The sequence below is a fragment of the Hylobates moloch genome, unplaced genomic scaffold (genome assembly GCF_009828535.3).
Source record: "Hylobates moloch isolate HMO894 unplaced genomic scaffold, HMol_V3 SCAFFOLD_12, whole genome shotgun sequence".
In the NCBI taxonomy this organism is placed as follows: domain Eukaryota; kingdom Metazoa; phylum Chordata; class Mammalia; order Primates; family Hylobatidae; genus Hylobates; species Hylobates moloch.
In genome coordinates, this window is record NW_026652287.1 from 39,278,992 (window position 1) to 39,303,753 (window position 24,762).

Here is a 24,762-nt window from a genome sequence, read left to right on the forward strand (position 1 = left end):
AGCTAATTTTTCCTGTTTTTAGTAGAGACAGCCTTCACCGTGTTGGTTAGGCTGGTCTCAAACTCCTGACTTCAGGTGATCCACCCGCCTCGGCCTCCCAAAGTGCTGGGATTAGAGGCGTGAGCCACCTCGCCCAGCTTTTTTTTTTTTTTTTAGACAGGGTCTCTCCTATCGCCCAGGCTGGAGTGCAGTGCAGTGGTGCAATCTTGGCTCACTGAAATCTCTGCCTCCTGGGTTCAAGAGATTCTTGTGACTCGGCCTCCCAAGTAGCTGGGTCTACAGGTGTGCACCGTACGTTAGGCTAATTTTTGTATTTTTAGTAGAGACAGGGTTTCACCATGTTGCCCAGGCTGGTCTTGAACTCCTGGCCTCAAATGATCCACCTGCCTCGGTCTCCTAAAGTGCTGGCATTACAGGTGTGAGCCACCATGCCTGGCCAGAAAGCCCTACCACGTTTTTACACATCCCTAGTCCTTCCACTGCATCTTGGAGGGTCTGGGAACCCTGAAGGAACCACTGTAGACCCTCTTTCACTCCATACTCTTACTTTAGGAGCTCAGACCCAAAACCATACCCCGAAGGCCTAAAAGAACCTTTCTCTGGTAAGGCACAGGGCAGGGAAAGCCACACTCTGATGCTGGGAATGGGTTTTTTGGTTCCAGAGTAGAAGGGAGAAGACATGCTCCAGAGTCCCCAGTGCTAAGCTGAGCCCGCCTGAGTCCCCAGCTGCTGCCTGCTGACAAAAGTGATCTCAATCAGTGGCTGCCATGGTGATCCTGCAATGTGGGCCACTCAGGAATGGAACTCCTGCTCCTCTGGGTGGAGCTGGAGCTGGAGCTGGAGCACAGATGGGACACAGGTTCACTGAGCTCTGCCACACTGAGGCCAGAGAAAAACCCACCATAGGGAAACTGGGAGATGGCATGCTGGCTCCTGGGAAAAAATGTCTTTGCCTACATTTTTCTTTCCATCCATCCATCCATCCATCCATCCATCCATCCATCCATCCATCCACTCATCCATCCTTCCTTCCTTCCATCCACCCATTGATCTATCCATCCAGGCATCCTTCCTTCCTCCCGTCTACCCATTAATCCACCCATTGATCCACCCATCCATGTATCCTTCCTTCCATCCATCCATCCATCCACCCATCTGCTCTTCTTTCCTTTCCTTCCTTCCTTCCTTCCTTCCTTCCTTCCTTCCTTCCTTCCTTCCCTCCTTCCTTCCATTCACCCATCCATCCATCCTTCCATCCTTTCTTCCACTCACCCACCCATCTATTCATCCATGGTCCACCCAACCAATCATCCACTCCTCCATCAAACCGCCCATCCACTCACCCGCCCATCTGTTCATCCATCATCCATGCATCCACCTTATGAAACCAAGTTTTCTTCTCAACTCAAACCTTGCTGTCTGCTTCCAAGTAGAGAGCACAGCATCAGAAGCAGGATGTGAGCCGAATTCTCTGCGCTCTTGAATTGCTGGTGGCGTCGTCTCCAGCGTTGCTCACGCTCCCCGCCCCCACCAGGCTTGGTCCCAACCCTCCTTCCCCTTTTTGGTCACTGATCTGGGGGCACTGGGACAGGTAGTCGGGGCAGGGGGCCCCAGGCTACCTCGCACGCCTGCCCACTGACTGGACAGGAGGAACCAGGCAGATGCATGCGTCTGCTTTCCCATCTGACTTTATTTCACGTTTTTTTTTCTATAAAACTCCTCCATAATTTCACAATTTAACAAAAGTTTAAAATCCAGGAAAGAAACAATCCTGTAACTTGTTACAGACACGATTCTCCTTATTCCTTTTATCCAGGAGTTGGTCTCGGGCCGATGAGTGTCCTAGTTCCTAGTGAGACACATTCTTTGTAAAAACCCTTATGGGCAAGAAAGGTATTCGATACCATTTGCTTTCCGGCGTCGGTTTACATTTTTGTTCAGGAGAGAGCAAAACACAGAGATTTGCACTGGGGGCAGGCGGCTTAACACGAAACACGTGGCAGTCACAAAGTGCCGGGCCCCTTCCTATGGAAGTGTCCCCAGAGCCCTCGTGGGCCCAGCCGCCGGGCAGCTGGGGTGGGGTGGGAGAGCAGCTGGGGACGCTGCCTTTGGAGCCCATGCTGCCCAGCACGTCCATCAGGTGGTCACGGAGCCAGCCCTGGGCCCAGAGCAGCTCTGGAGGACAACGTGAGGCCTTCCAGCCAGAGGAGGTAACTGAGAACTGGGTTGGTGCTTCCGGAGGCCTTGGAAACGGCATGAAGGGCCAGACGCCACCACCGAGAGCAGGCAGGGGAGCCCGGCCCTCCTCTGGCTGAGCGGAGGCTGCTCGAGTCGTTGTGTGGATCCTGGGGGACTCTTGCGAAGGAGAAAGGCCAGCACCCTGGGCTGAGGTTCCTGTCCGTGACTCCCGCGGCCTCTGTGCATAGAGCACGCAGCAGCACGGGACCCCCGGTCAGCCCCCCTCAGGCCAGCTCCTTCAGTTCAATGTCTTAGTTTCCAGAGAAGAAAGGAAGCGCCCCACGGTGGAGTATTGTTGGCCGACCTGGGAAGGGGAGAGGGGGCACAGGGGCCTGCCCTCTTCCTGATACCTGAAGGCAGTGGGGCCAGGAGAGAAACAGAGCAGGTGACGAGGAGTCCCAGAGGCTTCCTCGAAAGGTTCTCGGGCCTTTCCCGGAGAGTTCTGGGGACTTTCCCCAGGACAGCTGGCATTGGGGGCAGCCTTGGAGGCAGGGGTCCCCACCAAGGAGTGTTCAGGATCTGCTGACAGAATCAGAGCAGGGACAAGATGAGGGACCTCAGGGAGGGACAGATGGAGCCCCCCAAGTCTGAACTCACAGGCTGGGGAGGAGGAGACATCTAGGTGGGTTCGAGGGGGCACGAGCCCACCTCCAGGCCCTCAGCCCTCTTTTCCTCATAACTTGGTCAGGGCACAAGGACTTGAAAGGACTTGAAAGTCAGGGGGTTGAGAGGACTGGAGGTGCCTCCAGTCAAGGTCTGGGAAACAGAGGCTAACCAGGCAGGCCTCTGGGACCCCCAGCCAAGGTGGGCTGGCTCCACGGGAGCGTCCTGGCCCTGGAAGAGTGGGCCGGGGAGGAGGACCGGCTTGGCCCCTGGAGAATCTCAGGCACACCAGGAGTGGGGCTACAGGTGCGGCACCAGCATGAATTGCGGCGGTGGAGGCTAGGGCGGGCCAGGCAGGGACCAGAGAAAAGGCAGCCTGGGAGGGCCAGCCCGGCCAACCCACCCGGCCTGCCGACGGCCGAGCCCACGCTCGAGGAGCTGACCAGAGTCCAATGCGCCTCAGAAAACTCCATAAACTATCCCGTCTTATTTGGCAAAAGCTCATATTTTTTTTCAAAGTTTGAAGACTTGAATGAAAGAGAGGAAGAGGAGCCTATGGGAGGAGGCCGAGCCCCAGGGCGGCTGATGAGAGTCTGTCCACGGAGACTGATGGCGCTAGTCTTGAGTAGAGCCCGAGAGCAGAGTGGTGGCTCCCGGGTGCCCTGAGGACTCGCTGCCCTTTGTAGTGTTGGCCGGCCCCCCGGGAGCCCCAGTAGGAGGCGGCGGCATCCTTGGAAGGGCAAAGGGAGAATTCCTCCATGCGCCTGGAGAGGGCCAGCTGCCGGGCCTGGCTCGGCCTCCAGCCCCACAACAACACCGCAGAGACATCTTAACCTACAAGCCCCACCGTACACACCCCCCACCCACCCCACGTGCACTGCTGCACAGAAACGCACATGGACACTGCTCTTGACCAGACAGTGCACACACATATATAATAGAGAGAACTATACAGCACGGACCCCAGCGCAGCGCGAGCCGGGGAGGAGCCGGCGCTAGGTCTACACGGAGGATGACGCAGACACACAGGCAGGGCCTCCTGAGGTCCAGGGTGGGCGGAGGGTGTGTTTTGAACCATTCGGGAGGCTGGAGACGCCCCCCAGCCGTTGGTCCGCTGCTCAGAAAGGCTGGGGCAGCGACGCCCTGCCGCACAGCCCGCCGGGCAGTGGGGGCTGGTCCCAAGGCTGGGCAAGGGGCCCCCAGCCCTGTCTCTGCCCAGAGCTGCCTTCAACACCAGCCGCTCTCTGAGGGGAGCCCGGGGGGCGGCTCGCGTGTGGCCCAGCCCGGCCCCAGGGCTCCTGGTGATGGAGCAGGGAGAGTGGGCAGGGAGCCGCCGAGGAAAGTGCAGCGGGCCGTGCGGGCGAGGACAGGGCTGTCGCTAAGGCAGTGCTGCGGGCAGGCGAGACGGGAGAGGAGGGCAGGCGAGGCCTGGCTGCAGCCTCCCAGGACCCCAGCGGTGGGGGCCCGGCACGCGGCCCAGGGTCATGTGGCCACGGCCTCCAGGTAGCTCTGCAGTTTGCGCACGGTGGTCTCGTCCAGGGAGAAGAGGTCGAAATCGAAGGTGGTGTTGGTGACGTTGAAGTGGCCAGTCTCCTCGATCAGATTCACAATCTGTAAGGTGGTGGCAGGTGGCTTCAGGGGCAGGAGACCAAGGGTGGGGTTGCCCTGTTTCCCAAGAGAGGTATGGGGCTCCTGGGGCAGCACCAGGGGCCCCCGCAGCCCACACTCCTCACAGGCACCCCGACCTCGGCTGGGCAGGACCCTCGGGGGCGATACCTGCTGCAGCACGTTGCGCTCCCGCAGCGCCATCAGCCTCCGGTGTAGCTCCACCAGCTCGTCCGTGTAGGCCTGGGGACGGGGGCAGGTCTCAGCAGCATGTGGGGGCCCTGGGTCCTTCCTGCTCCCATGCCCAGCCCCATCCATGACCCAGTCCATCCCAGCACAGGACAGAGGTAGCCACATCCACCCCAAGGAAGGCCCAAGGCTGCAGGGGCAGCCCCTCAGCTCCAAGGCCACGCTGGGAGGGGAGGAAGGACTGTCCCTGCTCCTGCCCAGGAACAGCCCGACTGTGGGGTGTTGGGGGGCTCTGGGGTCCTCCACTGGCTGCAACTCCCACCACCCACTCCTCCGTAGCCCCCCCTCCTTGTCGTAGGTGCCCCCACACCTTGTCGTAGATGCCCCCCACCTTGTCCTAGGTCCCCCCATCTTGTCGTAGGTCCCCCCCACCTTGTCGTAGGTCCCCCCACCTTGTCGTAGGTCCCCCCACCTTGTCATAGGTGCCCTTCTTGAGGATCTTCTCAGGCTTGCTGCAGGACTCGGGGCTCCTCCGACCTGACACCTGCAGGGAACCCAGGTCTCTGCTGAGCTGTGGCCCACACCCTCCCCAGCCCCGAAGGCCCCACAAACCCTCCTAGGACAGCCCAGCCCAGGGCTACGCCAGGCCTCCGGTGCACCCCCTGCCTGCAGGCCCCAGGCTCACCTTGCTGTTGGGCGGGGGTGGCTTCTGGGGGGGTGGGGGCTCGCGGCTGGGCAGGGAGGAGTCGGCACTGTTGTCACTCTCGCTGTCGCTGAAGCTCAACCTGAACCAACACACGGCGGCGCATCAGGCCCCTGCTGCCCCCACTGCCCCCACCCCACCCCCAGGCTGAAGCCTCTGCCCTGCACAGAGCCGGTGCCTGAGCTCACACACCCCCAACAGCTCCATTCAGCTCTGGGCAGGAACCTCAACTTAAAAAAAAAATACTGTGTGTGTGGCCACCAAGAGGAAAGAACCCCAAGAAAACCAGGCCACCCAGAGGCCCTTTGGGGGCCGCCCGAGCCGGCCAAGAGTGGCCCAGGATACCCAGGACACAAAGCCCCCCAGCCAGATGGGGCTTGCTGGGCTGTGGTCCTCTGACTTGGTTCTGTGGCTTTAACAAGGGGAGGAGGAGCTGCCTGCTAAAAATCCTGCCCTCTTCTCCCAGCACTGCCCTAGGGCTTCCATGGCCGCCTGTCCCTCTGATGCTCCCGTGGCCACCTGACCCTGGTTTGCTCTGGACAGCAGGCCTCCATTAGTTACATCGGCCCCCTGGCCCTGGAGGGTGTGGTCCTAAACAGGGGTATCTGGTGGTGGGGAGAGGCCCAAGCTCTCAACCTCCCCCACCCTTGGGGGCAGGTCTTTGACCTCTGCCTCAGTTTCCCCATCTGTGAAAGGAGGCTGCTATGACCACGCACAGAGCCTGGGCCCATTTTTCTCTCACTCTGCGTGCCTGGGGTCCCGCTCTGCCAGGGATATTTTGGGTTTGATCCAGTGAGAGGGGCCCCTGACAACTATCACTTCACCGCATGTTTAAAACACAGTAAACCCCAGGCCTCCTAGTGAACAAGGTGTCAGAAGCGGCTCGAGCACACCGGACTCCCTGGTGGGCAGCACAGCCATTGCCCCTGTTCCTGGCCTGCTCCTGCCCCAGCGCAGGCTCCGTCCATCTCTTAAACTTGCCCCTCAGTGGCCTCAGGGTGAGGCCACTCTCTGCAGCTGCCTCCCGGCTCTGGTGGCTCCAGGTCTGGCTCACGTTGCCCAGGCGACGCCCCTGCCTGTGCTCCCGCCGGCCTCTGCCCCGCATCCCACAGGTGACTGGGATGACGGCTGGGCAGCGCTGCAGACTGGGCTTCCCAGGCAGCAGACCAGGGTGTGCAGAAGCTCCGACGGTGCGGCCTGTACGCTCCCTGCCCCGGCAACGCAGGGACAAGGCCGGCAAGCCCCCACCCAGGGCCCACACAAACGTTCCCGGAGAATCGAAAGGCACTTTGCGTGCGGCTCGGTCCCTGTGCCGTGCCTGCCAGCCCCTCTAGAACCGAACCCTCCGTCAGCCTCTCTGCGCTCACAGCTCTTGGCGCGAGCAGAATCCACCCTGAATGTCACCTAACGAGGCAGGAACCTGCTTCCAGGTCCTGTCCCGGGACGCCACAGCCCTCCTCGTGTCTAGAGGCTAAGTCCCTGTCGGTCGTGGGCCCGGGCCTCCCACCAGCGGCTCCCCCGCAGTGAGCCGCTGCTCCTGCTCTGCCTGTGGTGGGTGGGAATCCCGCCATGTGCCTGCTGGCCCGGCGCGCTGCACATGGGGGACCAACCAGAACCTGCCGCCCAGCTTGCGGGAAGGTGGTTTTAGTGAACAACACACCTGCAGGCGTCTGTGAGGCTCCCATGCACCTTGCTGGGTGCAGGCTGATAACCAGCCCTGTCTTCAATAGGAGCCACTGAGGCCTGGAGGCCTCAGCCTCACAGGAGGAGGGGCTGACTGCTGGCTCTGCTACAGCTTTGGAAAAGTCTGGACCCCCACCCGCTGAAGCCTGTGTGCCCAGGGCCAAGGCCTGCATGTTCTCTGCTGTCGCTGGGCTGGAGGCCGAGTGCGTGGAGCTTTCCCAGGTGGGGTCACGCCAAGGGTCCTGCACATCCCAAGGATGAGCCTCGGCACCCCTGTGCCTCCCGAGGAAAAGGCCACAGGTAGCCAAAGCTGCTCCCACACTGGGTGTCCGCTGTCCCAGGACGGGGCTCTCCATGGATCCTCGCCCCGTGTAAGGCAGGTGGGAAAGGACTGGGAGTCTCCTGGCCTGAGAGCAGAGCAACAGGCCTGCTCCCCTCCCCCCACCTCCAGCCGGGGCTCCCTCCTGCACCCTTCCCTGCCAGATAGCCCACACCTGCCAGCGACCACGAGGAGGGATGCCACCCAAGACCCCAGATGGGGGCAGCCCTTGAGGCCCTCAGCCTCAGGGACCAGGAGAGGACACACAGCCCCAGGCCCACCCCAAGGCCCAGGCTGGACTGAGGCCGCCCGGGGATGGATCCCCGCTTTGGCCCTCCCAGGGGACCCTCTAGTCCCAACCCCACCACCAGCCCCACAATCACTGCAGACCCAGCCAGAGTCGCCCCGGGTGGCCGCCTCCGCCCACTGGTTCCCACCGGGCCGTCACCTGGAGTCCCTCCCCGGGTTGGTCTTGCCGGCAGCCTCCTCGCCTGACGAAGAGTCGTCCTCGTCGGACTCCTCGGACTGCAGGTCCTCCACCATGGAGCGCAGGGGTCCTGGGGAGACGGGGCAGGGAGGGAAGGGAGACAAGGGCAGGGTTCCACTGAGCCTCCAGGGCCCTCGCTCATAAGGCCACGCAGAGCTTCTTGACACTGGTGACCCCCAAATGCACACGCCCGCCCACCTGGGGGTCCCTGTGCCCATCTCTAAGAACTGCCCCCACACCAGCAGCCACCCACTTCGCCTAGAACACCCTGGCTGCCCCACTCCCCCTACCTTCCTGGCCCTGCTCGCAGGCCTCAGGGGCCTGGCCGGCAGTGGGCGCGCAGGGCCCCTCCATTGCTGCAGCCGGAGGAGAACCCCTCCTCTGCTCAGGGCACAGAGATCAGAAGCTCTGCCGAGAGCCCAGGGAGGGCGAGGGAGCCACAGCCCGGCTGGGAAGCTGGGCCTGGGGTCACAGATCTCTCTGCCTGCACCCTACGCCGGCCTGCCCACCCCCTCGGTAATCCCCTCTCCTGCTCCCAGTCCACCGTCCTCCCCTTTCTCCAGAGGCACACGGTTCCAGTCCCCTACAGACGGCATCTTGGTTTATATTCCTGTTACCAAGGCAACAGAGGGACACAAAGCCCTCAATTACCTTAGTCACATGATCCCGCTTCAGTAGGTCCCCCTCCCTTCCCGGCAGATAAGAACACTTGGAGCGAGTGTGGGCTTCAAGGGCCCCATCCCCCAGCCCCCTCGGCAACTGCACAGCTGAATTCCAGGCCAGACTCCCTCCACAACCCCGCACACTCCTCTCCCCCAGCCCCCCTGCAAAGGATTCCAGGCCGAGGGGGAAGGAGGCTCTTGTTCCAATCCAAGAGTGTAAACGCTTCTGGCCTGGGAGTGGGTGCTGGGGTTTGGGCTGGGGCCGGGGGCTCAGGGCAGCTCTCCCGCTGTGTCCTGCAGGCTGCCTGGTCCCCAGGGCCCTCCCCACTCTGGGGCAGGCTGGAGCAGCCAATGGGCCTGTCCTTTCCCCAAAAAGCCGCCCCTACTCAGGGTGGCCTGCCTGGAGAGGGAGAGGGCACGCCAAACGCTCCGGCAGCAGGAGACCCCGGCCGTTCACAGGCAGCCAGCACCTCGGTGGCCCTGGGGAGCGGGTGGGATGGGCGGAGGAGGTGATGCCATCCGTCCATGGTCCCCAGGAGCACAGGGAGAGTTCTGGACATGGGCAGGGCCCTCACCAGAAGCCCCTCACCAGCCCGGCTCCAGGCACGGGGTGCATGCCAACAGCCACCACAAGGGGCAGTGCCCTGGGCCTGGCTGGAGATCTGGTGACTTGTTCCTGCTTTGCTTTTAAATATAGACTCCCCCAAGCCACCAAAACCCTCCATGTACAGATCTGCAGGGCCCAGCCTGCGCAGGCAGCGGACGCTGAGGAATGCGCATGCGGCCTGAGCTCCGGGCCCTCCCCGGCCCCATCGGCGCCCCCTAGCGGCTCTCCATACACACCTTGGCTGTGGTTCTGAGATGGCTCGAAGTCTGAGTCTGAGCTGGAGTCTGAGCTGGAGCTGGAGTTGGACGGGCTTGACTGGGCAGACTTCACCCAATGGCAGGGTGGGCAGGGAGGGGAGAGAGGGAGAGCTGTCACCTTTCAGCAGAGACAAAGGGGGCCCCTCTGGTAGCGGCTACGCTGAGTGGATCTCCCCCAGACACCTCCAGGGTCCCAAGAGTACCCACGTGTGCCGCTGAGAACCCACTAGGGAGCCAGCGCCCAGGCCATGTGCAGCCTACAGCCTCCCATGACAGCCCTAGGACTCCCGTGGAATCTTCTCACTGAGGGGTGTCTGGGTTTCCGGTAGCGCCAGGAGACCCTGCGGACCACGTGGGCTCTCCTGTCTACCCAGACAGGTGCACAGGGGACTGGGAGGGAGGCTGGCGCAGGGGCCTGAAGTCCCACAGGTGGGTGGACCTTGCCTTCGTCCAAGAGGGCAGGCATTGACTGGTGTCACAAAAAGGTCTGGAACAGGAAAGCTGGGTGTGGACGCTTCTTGTTCTGACCCAGCGCTGTCCCGGGGCTCAAGGGTGGCACAGAGCTCCGTCTCCCCACCCATTTGCTGCTCCTACCGCCAGCTGCCCAAGACACTGAGGAGCATGTGTGCACAAGAGACAGAAGCCATGGGCAAGCCCGGCCCCACCCACCTCCTCCTCCCGCAGCTGTCCTTCCAGGCTCAGCCACCAGGGGGAAGTAAAAGCCACAACAAGGACACAAGGGGTGCGATGCCAGGACAGAGGGTGACAGTGCAGGGCAGGCATGTATGGGGCAGAGGTGCAGCTCCTGGGTGGACGGGAGTCAGGCACTGCAGACACCTGCACGGGGAGGGGCCCATTGTTCTGGGCCCACATTTCTGCCAACGATCCCAAGGGGTGTGCCAGAGGACATGGCGGGCCCAGGGCAGCCCCCTCACCTTGGGGGCCCGTCTGGTGGAACTAGGTGGCTTGAGCCCTTCAGACCAGTCCCCTCCAGGGTCCTCCCTTCGTCAGGAGGAGGCAGCTGGTCTGCTGGATTCTGGCAGGGGCCGCTGCAGCCGCCAGCCATGCAAGGGAAGCTGTGAACGGAGTACTGAGCCGGAGGGACTCAGGACCTTGAATGCCTGGGAGCCCCCGGAACCTCCCCTAGCATGTGGACGAGGCAGCCTCCACCCTGCAGAAGGGGCCCCACGAAGGCCCAAGGCCTCCCCAATCAGCAGGTCCAGACTCACCTGTGCCTGAGAGGGAAAAGGGACTTCCCAAGGGTTTACTGCAGCCCAACCCAGCCCCCTCCTGCCCCTCAAACCAGCCCCTGCCAGCGCCCCTTCCCACCAACACATGGCGCTCCCTGATGAATCGTCACTGGGAAAGCCTGCTGTGGTGCCCATTAGTCACTGCCCACTCAGGCTACCTGAGTCCTGAACACATACCCTAGAGCGTCCAGGACCCCTGGCTGGGCCTGCCTGGAGCTGCGTGATGCACAGCCTGGACTTCTGTTCTTGGGGGCCGGGGGTGAGTAAGAGGTGACCAAGAGATGGCCTCTTTAACCCCAGCCTTCTGACCAGCGAGACCTTGCTACTCAGACCAAGGCCGTCCTATGTCAGCCTCAGTTTTCCCAGCACTGCCAGCTGCCTGCACACGGAGGCCAAGGCTAGCCCTCCCTCGACCTCTGGATGGAACCCCTGGGGCAGAGGGGTGGGCACCAACCTGGAGGGAGGTGGACTGGGGAAGTATCCAAGGTCCTGGCCCCATATCCCATGCACTTTCTCACTAAGGGTGGAGAGGGGGCAGTTCAGGTGGCCAAAGGAGGCTGCGCAAGGTCAGCAGGGATGGAAGCAGAGAGGGTGCTGAGCCCCAAGAGGCCCCCGAGCCTGTCCTGGCGCCGTGCTGGACAGAGGAAAGCCAGTCGGCCACACGCGCCCCCTTTCCTTCCACCCAAATCCAAGGGGCAGGGAGGAAAAGAATCCGGAAATGGTCTCAGCCAGAAAAGCCCTAAGGTGATGTGGTCAGAAGGGCCACCAGAGCACGCCCGGGGCTCAGAGGGAGGGCGGAGCAGACTGGGTCCACGACTGGCCTGAGGGTAGGCGGTACCGACTGACTCCAGATCCCCAAGGGCCAGGGAGACCCTAAGGCAGCAGCTGGAGGACGTGGGAGCTCAGCCCGGGGACTCGGCCCAAAGCGCTGCCCTACAAGGGTGGGCGTGGGTCAGACCCCAGCTGGTGCAGATTCCTACCATGGCCGGTTCTGGTAGCACGGCTACATGCAGCCTCCGGGGAGGGGCAGCCCAAGGGGAAGCCGAGGGGCCAGTGGTCTGGAAGGCCAATGTGCTTCTTCACCATAGCAGCCTGGGCTTTGGCGAAGCCCCCGGCGGAAGAGGCGTCAGGGACTCTCTGCTGTTGGGGCCTAGGTCTCACTCCCGCACAGACCTCAGGGCGCTAAGCCGCATTGCTCAGAAGCCTCTCAGCACGCGGGGCGCTCTTCTTCGGCCAGGAGGAAGTCCCAAAGCCTCCTCCAGCAACTCCAGCCTCAAGGCCACCCAGCCACTCTAAGCAGCGGCATCCGAGGTGGCAGGAAGCTCCCCACAAAATATTCCAGCTGTTTCACAACACTGGTGGCAGGAGCCAGGAGCCAACGCACTCACTGCCAGGGGCCAGGCCGGGTGAGCAGAGCGGAGTGGAGCGGGCCATGGAGCCACCTTGCTGCTGCCCAGCGTGCTGCACACCCAGCCCCAGGTGCCAGAAGGCCTCACCTGGAGATGCCTGGCCTGGGACTGCATGTCACCCAGTACCTATCCCCGACCCTGGGGTAGAAGGGAGGGGATAAGCACCTGCCCAGGGCTGTGGTTGCTGCATAGGCAGAGAAGGGGGCAGGCTCGGTGCCCAGCAGGCACTGCCAGGCCCTCCCACAGCTGGGAGGGCTACTGAGATGGTCCGGGACTTCTGGGAGGTGGCACCGGCCCCCCCATCGCCTCAGGGTCATAGCAGATGGTGCCATCTTCAGCCAGTGCCAAGCCATGGGGAGCACCGGGCACTCAGCCTTGCCAGCCTATGTGTCTATGAGCCAGGACGCACTGTTACCCAGAGGCTGGACCATCACCCCCAGCCAGCCCTGCCACCTCCATGAGGGGCCTGGGGGCAATCAGCGCTGCCCACATAACCCCCTTTGGCTTTGTGGCTGGGACCTGCATTCAAAGCCCCAGTGGCTTTTTAAAGCCTCAGCGACCCTGAGGCAAAGCTTCCCCTTGAGGGCAAGCCGGACCCACAAAAGGCCCCTGAGGGCTAGGGCTGGCAACAGAGGTAAAAGGCCTGACCCTCATCCATCCATTCATTCATCTTCACCTGGCCCAATGTCTGTTGTCTAAATGCCAAGTGCCAGATAATAGCGCTGGAAGACATCACCACCATCCCAGGCCCCAAACAGGGTCTGGCCACAAGACCATGAGGTGGCTCCCAGCTCTTGCAGCTCAAGTCATGTCTGATGCAGTCCTCTGAGAATGTCCGGATGCTGTGCTGTGGGACAAGCCCGCAGCCTCTCATGCTGACAAGGCCGGTCCCTGACAGGGGTCCTTGTCCCAAGCTCAGACACTGGTGGGGCCAGATGTGAGTATCTCCAAGTCACAGCTGTGTGCGACGGGTGTGGACGGGAGGGATGCTCTTGACCCCACCAGCCACCTAAATAGGGAGGCAGGCACGGCCCTGTTGCTCCTCATGGCTAGGGGCTGTCCACAGCCCTCGTCATAAACCCTCCAGACAAGGGTAAGTCTCCCAGATGCCCTATCGGCAGAGGGAGCAAGCTCCAGGCCGGGCTGACTGCGCCATGGTCAGAGAAACCGTGAGACACGCTTGCCCACTGGCACCAGAGCGGCCAAGACCCGGGCCCGTGCAGGGGGCTGCTGGAGGAGGGGAGCTCAGACCTCGGGACCATGGCATCATGCTTTACCAGAACCACCCACAAATGCCACCGAGGAGGTGAGGAGGGACTCCTCATGAGGCAGACTTTATCACCTGACAGACGGGGAAACCGAAGCCTAGTGAGGCGTGGAGGCCCCAGGTTACAAGGAGCCAGTGGGAGGAGCAGCTAGTGAGACCTGAGGTCCGGACTCAGATCCCACCTCCTTCCGCTGTTCCAGAAGGGAGGCGGGTCCCACCACACTGCCTGCACCTGGCTGCCCTGCCCCAAGCGCTCACTCACCTCAGACTTGAAGGAGGCCTCGTCCTCTGAGTTGGACTCCTCCACCTCCAGGGCCTTTTTGGCCTCCCGGGGCTCACTCTCGGCCTTCACCTTCTCCCCTCTGGCGCTGCTCTTGTCCTTGGCCGGCTTCTTGTCTGAGAAGGAGGAGGAGGTGCGGGGCGAGGTGCCTGGAGCACTCCGGGACCCCTTCGAGCTGCTCTTCTTCTGCTTCTTGGCGCTGGGCTTTGGTGAGTCGGCGGTGGCCGGCCGCTTGCTGGAAGCCCGGGGTGGGGGTGGGGGCGGGGGTGGGGGCCCACCCTTGGGGGATGTGCTTTCCAGCTTGGTCTCTTTCAGGGCCATCTTGGGCTCCTTGAAGGCAGCCTTGGGCGGTGGCGCCTTCTCCTCCTTGGGCAGCCGGCCCTCGCCCAGCTTCCGCGAGGTGTCCTTGGAGCTTTTGGCCTGCTCACGCTCCAGCTCCTTGGAGGAGCTCTTGCTCTCGGAGTCTTTGCGGGGCCGCTCCCGGTGCTCCTTGGTCACCTTGTGTGGCTTGGAGGCCTTGCTGCTCTCCTTGTTGGCGTCCTGCAAGGCCAAGAGCAGGGAGGGCAAGGGGAGAGACAAGGTCACGTAGCATTGCGGGGTGCCCTGCTCCGCCACCCCTGACCCCTACAAAGCATAATCCACCTGATTCAGCCTCAGCTAGAGAAACTCTTCCATAAAGCAAAAAGGTAAGGCAGCAGGTTAGAGTTTTAAATGGAGCTGTCCCTTTAAACTACTAGGAAGTGTCAGTTGGTCCCCGGCAGCTGCAGGCTAAGATTCCCCTCAGAATTGAACTGACATTCCCTGAGGGATTCAAGAAGAGCACAGGGTGAGTCAGGCAGAGCATGGCCACTTCGCCCGCACCCGCCCGCCCTAACACCTTGCAGCCGGGCCTGGGAAAGTCAGAGGCTCTGCTGGCACTGCAGGGTGCTGGCGGGCACTGGAGACAGCCCTGCCCCTCATCTCAGCCTCCTTCGCCCAGCACTCATGCTACATGCGGGAAGCTCAGTGCTTCCTGCTCGGTCGCCCACGGCCTTCCTTTCTGAGCCCTGCTGGCCCCTCTCCCCAGGACTCCACACCCCCAGGGTCCAGCTAGCTCAGGCCTGGCTTCGGGGAGCGAACTGCTGAGCGCCCACTGAGTCCCAGGTACTGCACAGAGCAAACAGCTCCCGGGCGTCTCAGAAGGGAAACCGCCTGGGTCGCTTTCCTAAAACACTGAGGACATTCCTAGGTCTCCGCCTCGGAAACCCAGGGGGTTTAGGGTGGAGCTGGACTCGGGGGCTGATCCCATTGAGGACAGAGGTAAGATGATGGCAGAGAGCAGCAGGACACAGGCCCAGGAGTGAGCCCAGCTCTGTGACCTGCACACTGCAGGACCCAGGTAGAAAACCCCAGCCATCTGTACCTGCTTCCTCGAGGAAGGGCAAGGCCACCACCTCACTGGGCAACGGCGCAGGCCAGGCTGGCAGCGAGCATGCAGTGTGGGGACTGCCAGCAGCATGGCTGAGTCGGCCCATCCCGCGGCCAGCCTGGGCGCTGCTGCTTGTATGCTGTATGTTTCTGCCCTACACCCCCTCCGACAGGCACACTGCCAGCACTCCCCGCGGTGGGAGCCACGCCTTCACTTTCCCTACAGAGACCCTGTATCACCCCATGCACCCAGGAGCACTGAGCAGGCCTCTCTGCAGTCAGCCACCTGGGGCTCCACCCTTGCTAGGAAAGGAGCAGCGGCCAGCAGGTGCACGGCGGCCCCAGAGCCTGTCCAGACGATCGCGTACCTGGCCTCCCGGCACAGAAGCCAGCAGCAGCCAGACCCCGAAGGCCCTGGGGAGGGGCTCCAGGAGCAGTGAGAGTACCAGGGAGGAGGGGGGCCATGCTTCACAGATCCCCCAAAGACATGCGGGAGGGGCAACCTGGGTAGAGGCCTCTCAAAACCACCTGAGTGTCCAGGGACAGACTCCTCCCAGCAAAAAACCACAGGGCAGACACAGCAGCTGCCCCATGGCCAGTCTCCTGGGCTGGCCATCTTCTTGCAAAGCCACAGCCCACATTCAGTGTTAAAGGCTCAGGAATAGTACCAGTGGCTGTGAGGCCTCTGCCACTTCCTTAGAGAAACGGCAAGCCCTGTGCCCAGCCTGGCTCTTCCACCTGGGACAGTGGGAGTGCCCCCAGAATCCCCCCAGCTGACCTGGGCCATGCAGGGCTATCGGGGGTGTCCCCTTGGGAGCTGGGGTGTGGAATGGGGCTGTGCTCCACAGCAAGCTCCTCCCCAAGGAGGGAGGTGTGAGACACTGCAATGCCACCTGCCACCCTGGCCTCTTCCAGCAGGGGACACACGCCCAGCTGGGCTGCAGGAGCTCAGCCGGGGTCACAGCCACCAAGGGCAAACTCCAAAGGCACGCCAGAGGCCCCTAACACAGTTCCCACGGTGCGCCCCTGGCCCGGGGTCTGAGCCGCCACTGCCACCAGGGCCTGCCCAGCTAGAAGGAGCCTTCCCACACAGGAGCACAAGCACCCGACACCACAGGTTCTGAAATTAGGCACTATGTATTTTTTGTTTTGTTTTGGTTTTTTTTTTTTTTTTTGAGACGGAGTCTTGTTATGTCACCCAGGCTGGAGTGCAGTGGTGCGATCTCGGCTCACTGCAAGCTCCACCTCCTGGGTTCATGCCATTCTCCTGCCTCAGCCTCCCAACTAGCTGGGATTACAGGTGCCCACCACCACGCCTGGCCAATTTTTTTGTGTTTTTAGTAGAGACGGGGTTTCACCGTGTTAGCCAGGATGGTCTTGATCTCCTGATCTCGTGATCCGAATTAGGCACTAAATTTTAAGCATAACATGAGCGCTCTCCAGGGTGAGAAACCATCAAAATCACGTTTGCAAGGTTGTCTGTGAACCTCCACGGGAAAAAGCAACCAGGCCAAGTACCTGACATTACATGGGTGACACCCGGCTCCCTGCAGCTGCTGCCAGGCAAGGCCGTGAGAGGGTCCTGCCCCCTCTACGAGGCTGTGGTTCCTGCCTGCCACGCCACTCTTGGGTGGGGGCTGTGAAGTGGGGACAAAACCCCAGGACTGAGTCCCCCAAAACTGCTGCAGCTGCACTCACCAGCAGTCCCCCAGCCTGGGGATTCTGATGGGCAAGGCCCCAAAAGGCCCACCTATCCCATCTCTCTGGGCTCAGGGAGCCCTGCTGAGGCCCCTCTGCTTGGAGCACATGGCCCGGCCACTCACTCTCCAGGCAGAGAGCCAGTGACCAGAGGAGGGCGCTCAGCCAGGGAAGAGGCCGGTTCATGGGCCTGTGCCACCCAGGGCTTCACGGTGGGGCCGACGGCTCATTCACCAGGCTAGGGCTCGGGACAGAGGGGCTTTCTCTCAGAATGCCCTCAGCAGACAAGTGCCTCGGCAGGACCCTGTGCTGCCCAACGCTCCCCACAGATGCCACCTACATCTCTCCACCCGGTGGCTGGAGAAGGCTCCAGGGACAGAGAGGGTGGAGCCCACAGGCCTCCTGAGCCTGGAGGATAAACTCACCGGCTGGGGCCTCCAGGGGTCTCAGAGACACTCTGGCAAGAGATACCACCAGCAGCCCCAGCAGATGCAGCCCCGCCAGCCCCAGGGAGGGCACCTCTCCAACCAAGAAGTCCTTTCTACGCAGGGTTTTAGGTGGCTTGAAGTGACCCGTACAGAAGAAATCCTGTTGTGGTGGCCGAGAGGGACACTGCCAAGATCCCCAGCAAGAGCTTTTCCTTCACTGAGCCTTCACAAGGCTCAGGGAGAGACAGGCCAGGAGGCCGAGTGGGGAGACCCCAGGGTTCCGTTTCCTACTCAGAGACTCCGGCAAGTCTGACGATTTCTAAGACCTGCTGGCCTTGGGGAAAGAGCCAGAAAGACCTGCCTGGGTGCTGCGGTTCTTCTCCCGCATGGCTGACGGTGAGTCTGTGAGGCAGCTGGAGAGTCCTGCCTGTCCCGCCTAGGATGGCCAGGCCCACATGCAGGGCCCGGCAGACAAGTGAGGCGAGGAGAAAGGAGAGGACCGTTGGAGAGATGTGTGGGTGGCGGGCACCGGGCAGCTGACCCGAGGGCCCATGCCGCTCAGCCTCCAGGAACGGCTGCGCTGAGTGGGCGGCTACGGAGGACTGGGGCGTGCTCAGGGGTTGAAGGGACACTGTGATGCCATCAAAGGGCTTTCTAGCTTGTCTTCTGAACTGCCGCTCAGGGACGGTTTAGAGAGAGAAGCCTCAGAAAGGCTGAGTGCCACCCACCTGACCGACTGGGCTGAGATGAGACTGTAAAAAGTTTCTTCCACACTGGAATTCAGCTGGCGCCCACCTGGCTTCCCCTGCCCTTCCCCCACGAAACTCTGCAGTGAGCCACAGCCCGAGATGCAAAGCCTGGCATAGCCAAGGGCAGGAGTAGCCCCAGCTGCCCTTAGGAGGGTTGAAGAGGTGGGCAGCTGCAGCCTAGACAGAGACACTCTACCCAGCGGCCGCCCCAACAGCCGTCAGCAAAGCTCTCAGGGCTTCAGGCCGAGCAGTCCTGGGGCCCTGACATCACTTGGCAGAACGGGAGAGGACTAGGCAGGGTCTCTGGCCTCAAGATGAATAGGACAAAGAGCCCATGATCACGGGCTTATTCCTGAAATCCTAGGGAAGCGGCAGTGCGCAGCGAGGGGTGTGCAGAGAGCTCAAAGAGGAAGACGCCAAGGGAGCGAGTTCAGGTGCGGAAGGCCCAGCCCAGTGGAGGGAGGGCGCCGGGGGCCAGACCCACCACAGCTGGGCCCCGGCGCTCCCACGCGACTGGGCCTTCCGCCTCACTAACCTTGGAGCCGTGGGATGGTTTGGTCTTCTTGGGGTCAGAGAAGGCAGAGAGTGGAATTGTGGGTAACATGGGGTAGTCGGGACTGGGCCTGGACACCGTGTCTGCTCCTTCGGGCATTACCATCACCTAGTGACAGAGAAGAGACAGTCATTATCGATGGGCAGGGGGCAGGGGGCCCACATGGGCCGGGCTGAAGGTGGTGGGGCTTCCCTCTGCAGGAGGGGAGAAGGGAGAGCCTGAGCGCTTTCCCGAAAGAATCCCAGGCGCTTCCCTGCTGGGGACTGGGTGCTGAGCACGCAGATGAAGCAGGCATGGGTGGGGAGCAAAGAAAAGCCCAGGGTCCCAGGATGGCTGGGTCCCGGTGGGGCCATGCGGCCTTCCGGGAACAGTGGACCGGAGGGCTGGCCCAAGAAGACTTGCGGAGCACACTGAGAATCATGAGAAGGCAGCTGTGGCCGAAGCCTGACCTACGCGCTGAGGTTTAGGGGGAACGGCTCAGAAGTGTGAGAGGCCAGCCAGACGCCTGTGACAGGCAGGCAGCAACTTCCCGGGGTGCACAGGGGTGCAACTCCAGTGGGTCCCACATGCCCAGGGAATGAGCCGTCCTTGGTGTGCAGTGACTGTAGCGGACCCGAACAGGGCAAGCACACCCAGGCTGAGGCTGAGACCAAGGCAGGCGACCTGTGCCTACCGAGGGGGCTCTCTGCAAAGCAGGCCCGAGTGAGCCAGCGAGCCTGCAGCATGGGGCACCTGCTCCTGCGCTCCGTCAGAGGCTACGGATGACCAAAGTTCTGGGGTCCTTCCAGGAGGGCTCCCAGGAAACACCTGCTGTGCAGGGGGAAGCTCGGAGCAAGGTCTTGAAATATCAACACTGCAAGTTAAGGAACGCCACCACCACAGAGAAAAGCCTCCCAGATGGCCGCAAGAGAGAACAAAAGAAGAAAACACACTTCAAAAAAAAGTATTGAACTCGGTAGAAGAAGCACCGATAACAGCCTTGAGCACCTGTGGTTCCCGGCCAGCCAAGCCTTTCATCTAAGGACGCTGATGTCATGCGGCCATGGGGACATTGGCTGAAAAGAGGCCATGGGCCCTTAGGGTCCCCACTCTGAGCTGCTTCTCAGAGCCTGTCTGACCATGATAGCTCAGCACCGACAGCACGTGTGCCCCAGCCGTCCCTGAAAACACGCCACGGGAGGCCCTCCACACTCTGGAGCACTCACACCATGCAGGCTCACGGAGGAGCCACAGAAGGCTGCTGTCCACAGACGGGCTTGCCAGGAGGCTGAGCCCCATTCGCTCTCAGGCCCATTCCTTCGACTCTCATGGTAATTTACCTTCTTTCCCCTCAAAACAATGTCCTAGACTGACTGTTTCAGGATCACGCAGTGTCTCGCTCTAGCACAGACCCTCGAGAAAAAGGAACTGGGAACTGAACACGCAGATGACTCCCACCTCCTACAAGGTGCTGCCAGGAGGACCAGGCTCCCCGAGGGAAACACAGACTCTCAGCCACAGGGGCAGAGACAAGACACGGTCCTAAGGGGCACAAGGCTGGAACGGCGGAAAGTCCTACCCTCTCTCCCTTGAATTACCGATCTCCAAGCGACCCCCAGTGAGAGGAGCAGAGAAAGCAGCGCTCGCTGACACAGAAACCAGCCCCTCCTCCCGGGTCTCCCAGCACCCGCGGCGGGGGGCTGGGGTCACCTGCTGCTAGACGGCCACTGCCTGGTCCCGGGAAGCCCCGAGAGGAGCCCCTGCCACCGAGGCCTCCGGCTGCTCCTAAGGCTGAGAGCCCCACTCCAGGGCAGGCCCCGGAGGCCTGGAAAGTTCCTGCCCAGCCAGCCAGCTCCCCAGACAGCCCACCCTCAGAGGGCAGAACGCCCAGCGCCTGGGGCAGAGACCCCCCACGGCGCCTGCTTCAGCCTGCCCGTCTCTCTGTAGAGCCAGCGCTCCCTCCTGACTGGCCCTTCCTCCCAGCCTCACCCCACGCCTCCTCCCCGCCCCTGGCTTTTATGTGTTGAGACGATGCCCTCAGAGCCTTCATCGCTGCGGAGCAAAGGAAGCCGCCTCCCACAGGGAGTGAGGTCCTGGCTGCAGCCCAGAGCGGCCCAGGGAACGCCACTTCCCACAGCCACGCCACCACGGAACCTCCAGGGACGCCCAAAAACACCTACTGCAAACGTGGTGAAAACATCTGGCCACGAAAGAAGGTGGAAAAGCGGAGCCAGGAGGGCGCTGGGACCCAGCCCTCACATCCTCAGGCCACCCAGCACTCAGCCACGCCATCCACATAGACCCACGCCGGCACCGCCCTCCCCAGATCAGAAGCACAAGCGGGGCTTTACAAGGATCGCAGGACTCACTCAAGCTTCTACATGGACAGACGCCTCCTTCCTCTTAGGAGAACGACGGCCACCAAGGACCTGACCGTGCCCCATGAGGAGGAAGGAGGACTCCCCAGCCCGACACTCATAGCCACAGTGCCCCAAATTCACTCAGGAGGTGACCCATCCCACCCGCATACCCCACACATCACACATGCCACACACACACCTGACACATTCACATACTTTCCACAACACGTCACACCATACGTACGTGACACACCACACACACTTCCAAGTGACATGACACACATGCCATGCACACCATACACCATACATAACACACCAGACAGCGTATGTACATACGACACAACACACATATACACACGCCACACACGCCACATGCCCCACATGTGACACCACACACCACTCACCCCTACATGCCACACATGCCACACACTGTACATGTCACACCCCACACATACACACAACACACACCCCATACCACACATGCCACTCACACCATACACGAGACACATGCCACACACAACACACATATATACACATGACACACCACACACCACGCATGACACACACCACGCCACCCCGGCCCACTCCATCACAGGCTTAGGCTGGCACCCAGGCAAAGGCTCTGTGGCCCTGGGCCCTGAAGGTGGCATTGCTGTTCTGTGACCAGGCCTCAGCCTGCACGTCCCTCCCTCCACGCACCCCTCCTCCATAACCACCACCAGCCCTGCGCCCACCCTGTTGCCAAGAGCCCTTGTGGGGAACTCTGCGCCCCCACAGAGTCCGGAGGGCTCAACTCCAGCCACCGAATGGGGGTCCCGGCCACATGACTCCTGGAGAGCCCTGGCCCCAGAGCTGGCACTGTCGTCCGGCCTCCCGAAGTCAGAGGTGATGGCGATGCGCATGGCAGGGGCCCTGTGTGGAGGCCCTGCCCGGCTAGTTACAAGCCAGCTCCAGGCCCAGTCACGCGGTCAGACCGGCCTTGTGCCCATCCCTTCCCGGCACTTCCTGCAGGAAGGTGCTAATTACCCACGGCCACCCAGAAGCACAGGGTGACCAGCAACGAGTCACCTGCAGCCACCACGCCCTGGCACAGGTTGTGGAGCTCCCAGGTCCCCTCCAGCTCTGTTGGGCGCTGCCGTGTGACCTGCGCCTCGGGTCTCGGCCCCCAGCACTGACACCTCTGGCTGGGCACACGGGGCTGCAGCAAAGCAGCCTCAGCGGGGCGGCCCCTTGGCGGGCAGGGGCAGGGCACACTCACCCCGCCGGCCCGCAGGAGCTTGTACCGGAACTCCGTGGTGGGGTTGTTGAAGGTGAGCTTCTCGCAGCGCAGGTGGTTCACGGGCGGGTTGCCTTCCAGGTTCAGGAACAGGTCGTAGGTGAAGCAGACCTTCCTCGGCTCCTCCTGGAAGAGAGAAAACAAGAAAGTCTGCATCAGAGGGTGGCCGTGGGGCAGGGACACAGCTCCCCATTGGCCCTGGTCCTCCTCTCTCCCTCACTGGGCCTCCGCTCCCCTCCCTCCGATTTGCGCCCACTTCTCTCTCAGGGTACCTCCTGCCCTGCCCTTATTCAAAATCGACCAGCTTACTATGTGCAGCCAACTGGGTCTTGCAGGCCCCATGGCAGAAACAAAGCTCATTCATAGCCATGCTCTTGGACTGTTACGGGAAACATGTACCCCACTCAACCCTCACAGCGCCACTAACGGACAGGGAAACCGAGGCACAAAGACACCAACTAACACGTGGCAGCACTGAGACCTGCCCCGGACCTCTGAGGCCCACGATCTCACCACCTCTACTCCCTGCTTCCTTTGTAGCCAGGGCCAAGCCTGACAGACGCAGGACAAAGGATGCAGACTCAAACGACAGAGCAGCACCCAGAGGGGGCAAAAGTACAAGGTCACGACCCAGTTTCCAGGAGGCTCTGTCCACTTTGGGTGCCGCCCCGCACCATCGCCACCCCAGAAGACAGGGATGCTCGCCTGGCATGGGGCAGGCGCTGATGGATTTTCCGCACGAAGGTGTGAGGAGTTCATGGGGTGGCCTGGAAAAGGGCTGTGAGTGAGGGGCTGTGATGAATACAGAAAGGCCAGGAGGGCTCAGGGCAGGCAGGCTTGCGGGAAGGAGCTGTGTGAACGGGCTCTTGTGGAGGCCCAGCAGCATGTGCAGGGGCTGCGTTTCTGTGAACCTTGAAATTTCGAAGCAAGACAATTTTCTTTTTTTTTTTTTTTTTTTTGAGATGGAGTCTTGCTCTGTTGCCCAGGCTCGAGTGCAGTGGCGCGATCTTGGCTCACTGCAAGCTCTGCCTCCCGGGTTCACGCCATTCTTCTGCCTCAGCCTCCCAAGTAGCTGGGACTACAGGCACCCGCCACTGCGTCTGGCTAATTTTTTGTATTTTCAGTAAAGACGGGGTTTCCCTGTGTTAGCCAGGATGGTCTCGATCTCCTGACCTCGTGACCCGCCCACCTCGGCCTCCCAAAGTGCTGGGATTACAGGTGTGAGCCACCGCGCCCGGCCGAAGCAAGACAATTTCATCCGCTTTTCCTTAAGAACCCTGTCCCATCCCAAATGATGTAAGCCACAGGTCCCAGGGGAGTGTGGGAGAACCGCACTATGACAAGCCGGAATGTCACATGGAGGAAGGGAGGTTTTCACAGAAACAATGTGCATGGGCCGGGCGTGGTGGCTCACGCCTGTAACCCAGAACTCTGGGAGGTTGAGGCAGACGGATCACTTGAGGTCAGGAGTTTGAGACCAGCCTGGGCTATGTGGCGAAACTGTCTCCACTACAAATACAAAAATTAGCCGGGCGTGGTGGCAGGAGCCTGTAATCCCAGCTACTCGGGAGACTGTGGCAGGAGAATCACTTTAATCCGGTAGGCAGAGGTTGCAGTGAGCTAAGATCGCACCACTGCACTCCAGCCTGGGCGACAGAGAAAGACTCTGTCTGAAAAACAAACACACAAACAAGCAAACAGACGTGCAGGTTCATGTCCTCCCATTATGGGCAGCTGGTGCTTGACAAGGGTGATGAGATCACTCAATGGGGACCAAGGAGCCTCTTCAACCAATGGTGCTGGGACAACTGGATACCCACTGGGGGAGAATGGAGGTGGCCCTACTCCACCCACACACAGAAAACAACTCAAAATGGATCAGAGACCTGGACGTAAGCACTAACGCCACACAGCTCTCGGAAGAAAATACAGGTATCAATCACGACACTGCATTAGGCAATTGTTTCTTATAATACAACACCAAAAGCACAGGCAACTAAGGAAAATTAGATCACGTGAACTTCAGAAACATTTCAAAATTTTGGCCCAGACATTGTAGTTTATGCCTGTAATCCCAGCACTTTGGGAGGCTGAGGCAAATGTAGAGACACGGGTGAGTGGGTACTGGGGGTGGGTGGGAGGTGCAGGAGTGGCTCTAACAGACACAGGGTTTCTTTTGGGGGTGATGAAAATATGCTGGAATTTAAAAATTGTGATGATTGCACAACACTGTGAATATACTAAAACCACCAAATCTGTATACTTTAAAAGGCTGAATTTTATGGTAGGTGAATTACAACGCACTTTGTTAAAATGCAGTCCACCGGGATAAAAATAACTAAGAGTATGGGCGTCCCGTGAAGGCTTCTGAGTTGGGAAACACTGCTCAGAAGTTGGAGACGTCACACCGGCTCAGTCGGCAGTGTGGATGCAGGGCAGAGCTCCGGGCCCGGCGTCCTCTGCACCCTCTTTATTCTCAGCCCTTTCCCCAGCAGCCTAAGCTCGCAGGTGTATGACCACACCCTCAGTCCTGGTGAGAGGGGACAGACCGAGGGGCTCGAGGTGCTGCAGCATGCCGTCTCTCCCCAGCCTGCCTGCAGTGCCGGACGGTTCGCACAGGTGGCACCAGGCTCCGCAAGCTCTGGGGACAGGCGCCTCCTGGGAGTTGGGGCCCAGCTAGCAACACAGGTGGCAGCGGCAGCTCCTGCAGCCGCCCACGAGTCCCAAGTGCACCTGCATGGGAAGGAGCCTCC

At 61.2% G+C, this 24,762-nt stretch overlaps 1 protein-coding gene and 1 pseudogene across 2 annotated transcripts in view; both read right to left on the reverse strand.

The window, feature by feature from the left end:
• Positions 1 to 1,672: 1,672 nt before the first annotated feature.
• LOC116478325 (uncharacterized) lies at positions 1,673 to 3,669 on the reverse strand (annotated as a pseudogene).
• Positions 3,670 to 3,750: 81 nt separating this feature from the next.
• The window catches only part of MLLT1 (MLLT1 super elongation complex subunit), a 71,724-nt gene continuing 50,712 nt past the window's right edge, over positions 3,751 to 24,762 (reverse strand). Inside the window, exons 4-12 of one of the 2 annotated variants that reach the window (XM_032169412.2) lie at positions 21,992 to 22,135; positions 18,377 to 18,502; positions 13,542 to 14,099; positions 9,333 to 9,420; positions 7,789 to 7,897; positions 5,321 to 5,420; positions 5,108 to 5,179; positions 4,618 to 4,689; positions 3,751 to 4,452 (exon numbers count right to left, since the gene is read on the reverse strand). In XM_032169412.2, coding sequence (XP_032025303.1) covers positions 4,324 to 4,452; positions 4,618 to 4,689; positions 5,108 to 5,179; positions 5,321 to 5,420; positions 7,789 to 7,897; positions 9,333 to 9,420; positions 13,542 to 14,099; positions 18,377 to 18,502; positions 21,992 to 22,135 — 1,398 coding nt within the window. In that variant the 3' untranslated portion in view covers positions 3,751 to 4,323. The remainder of the gene's footprint in view (positions 4,453 to 4,617; positions 4,690 to 5,107; positions 5,180 to 5,320; positions 5,421 to 7,788; positions 7,898 to 9,332; positions 9,421 to 13,541; positions 14,100 to 18,376; positions 18,503 to 21,991; positions 22,136 to 24,762) is intronic. The other variant, XM_032169413.2, reaches the window with a different exon arrangement.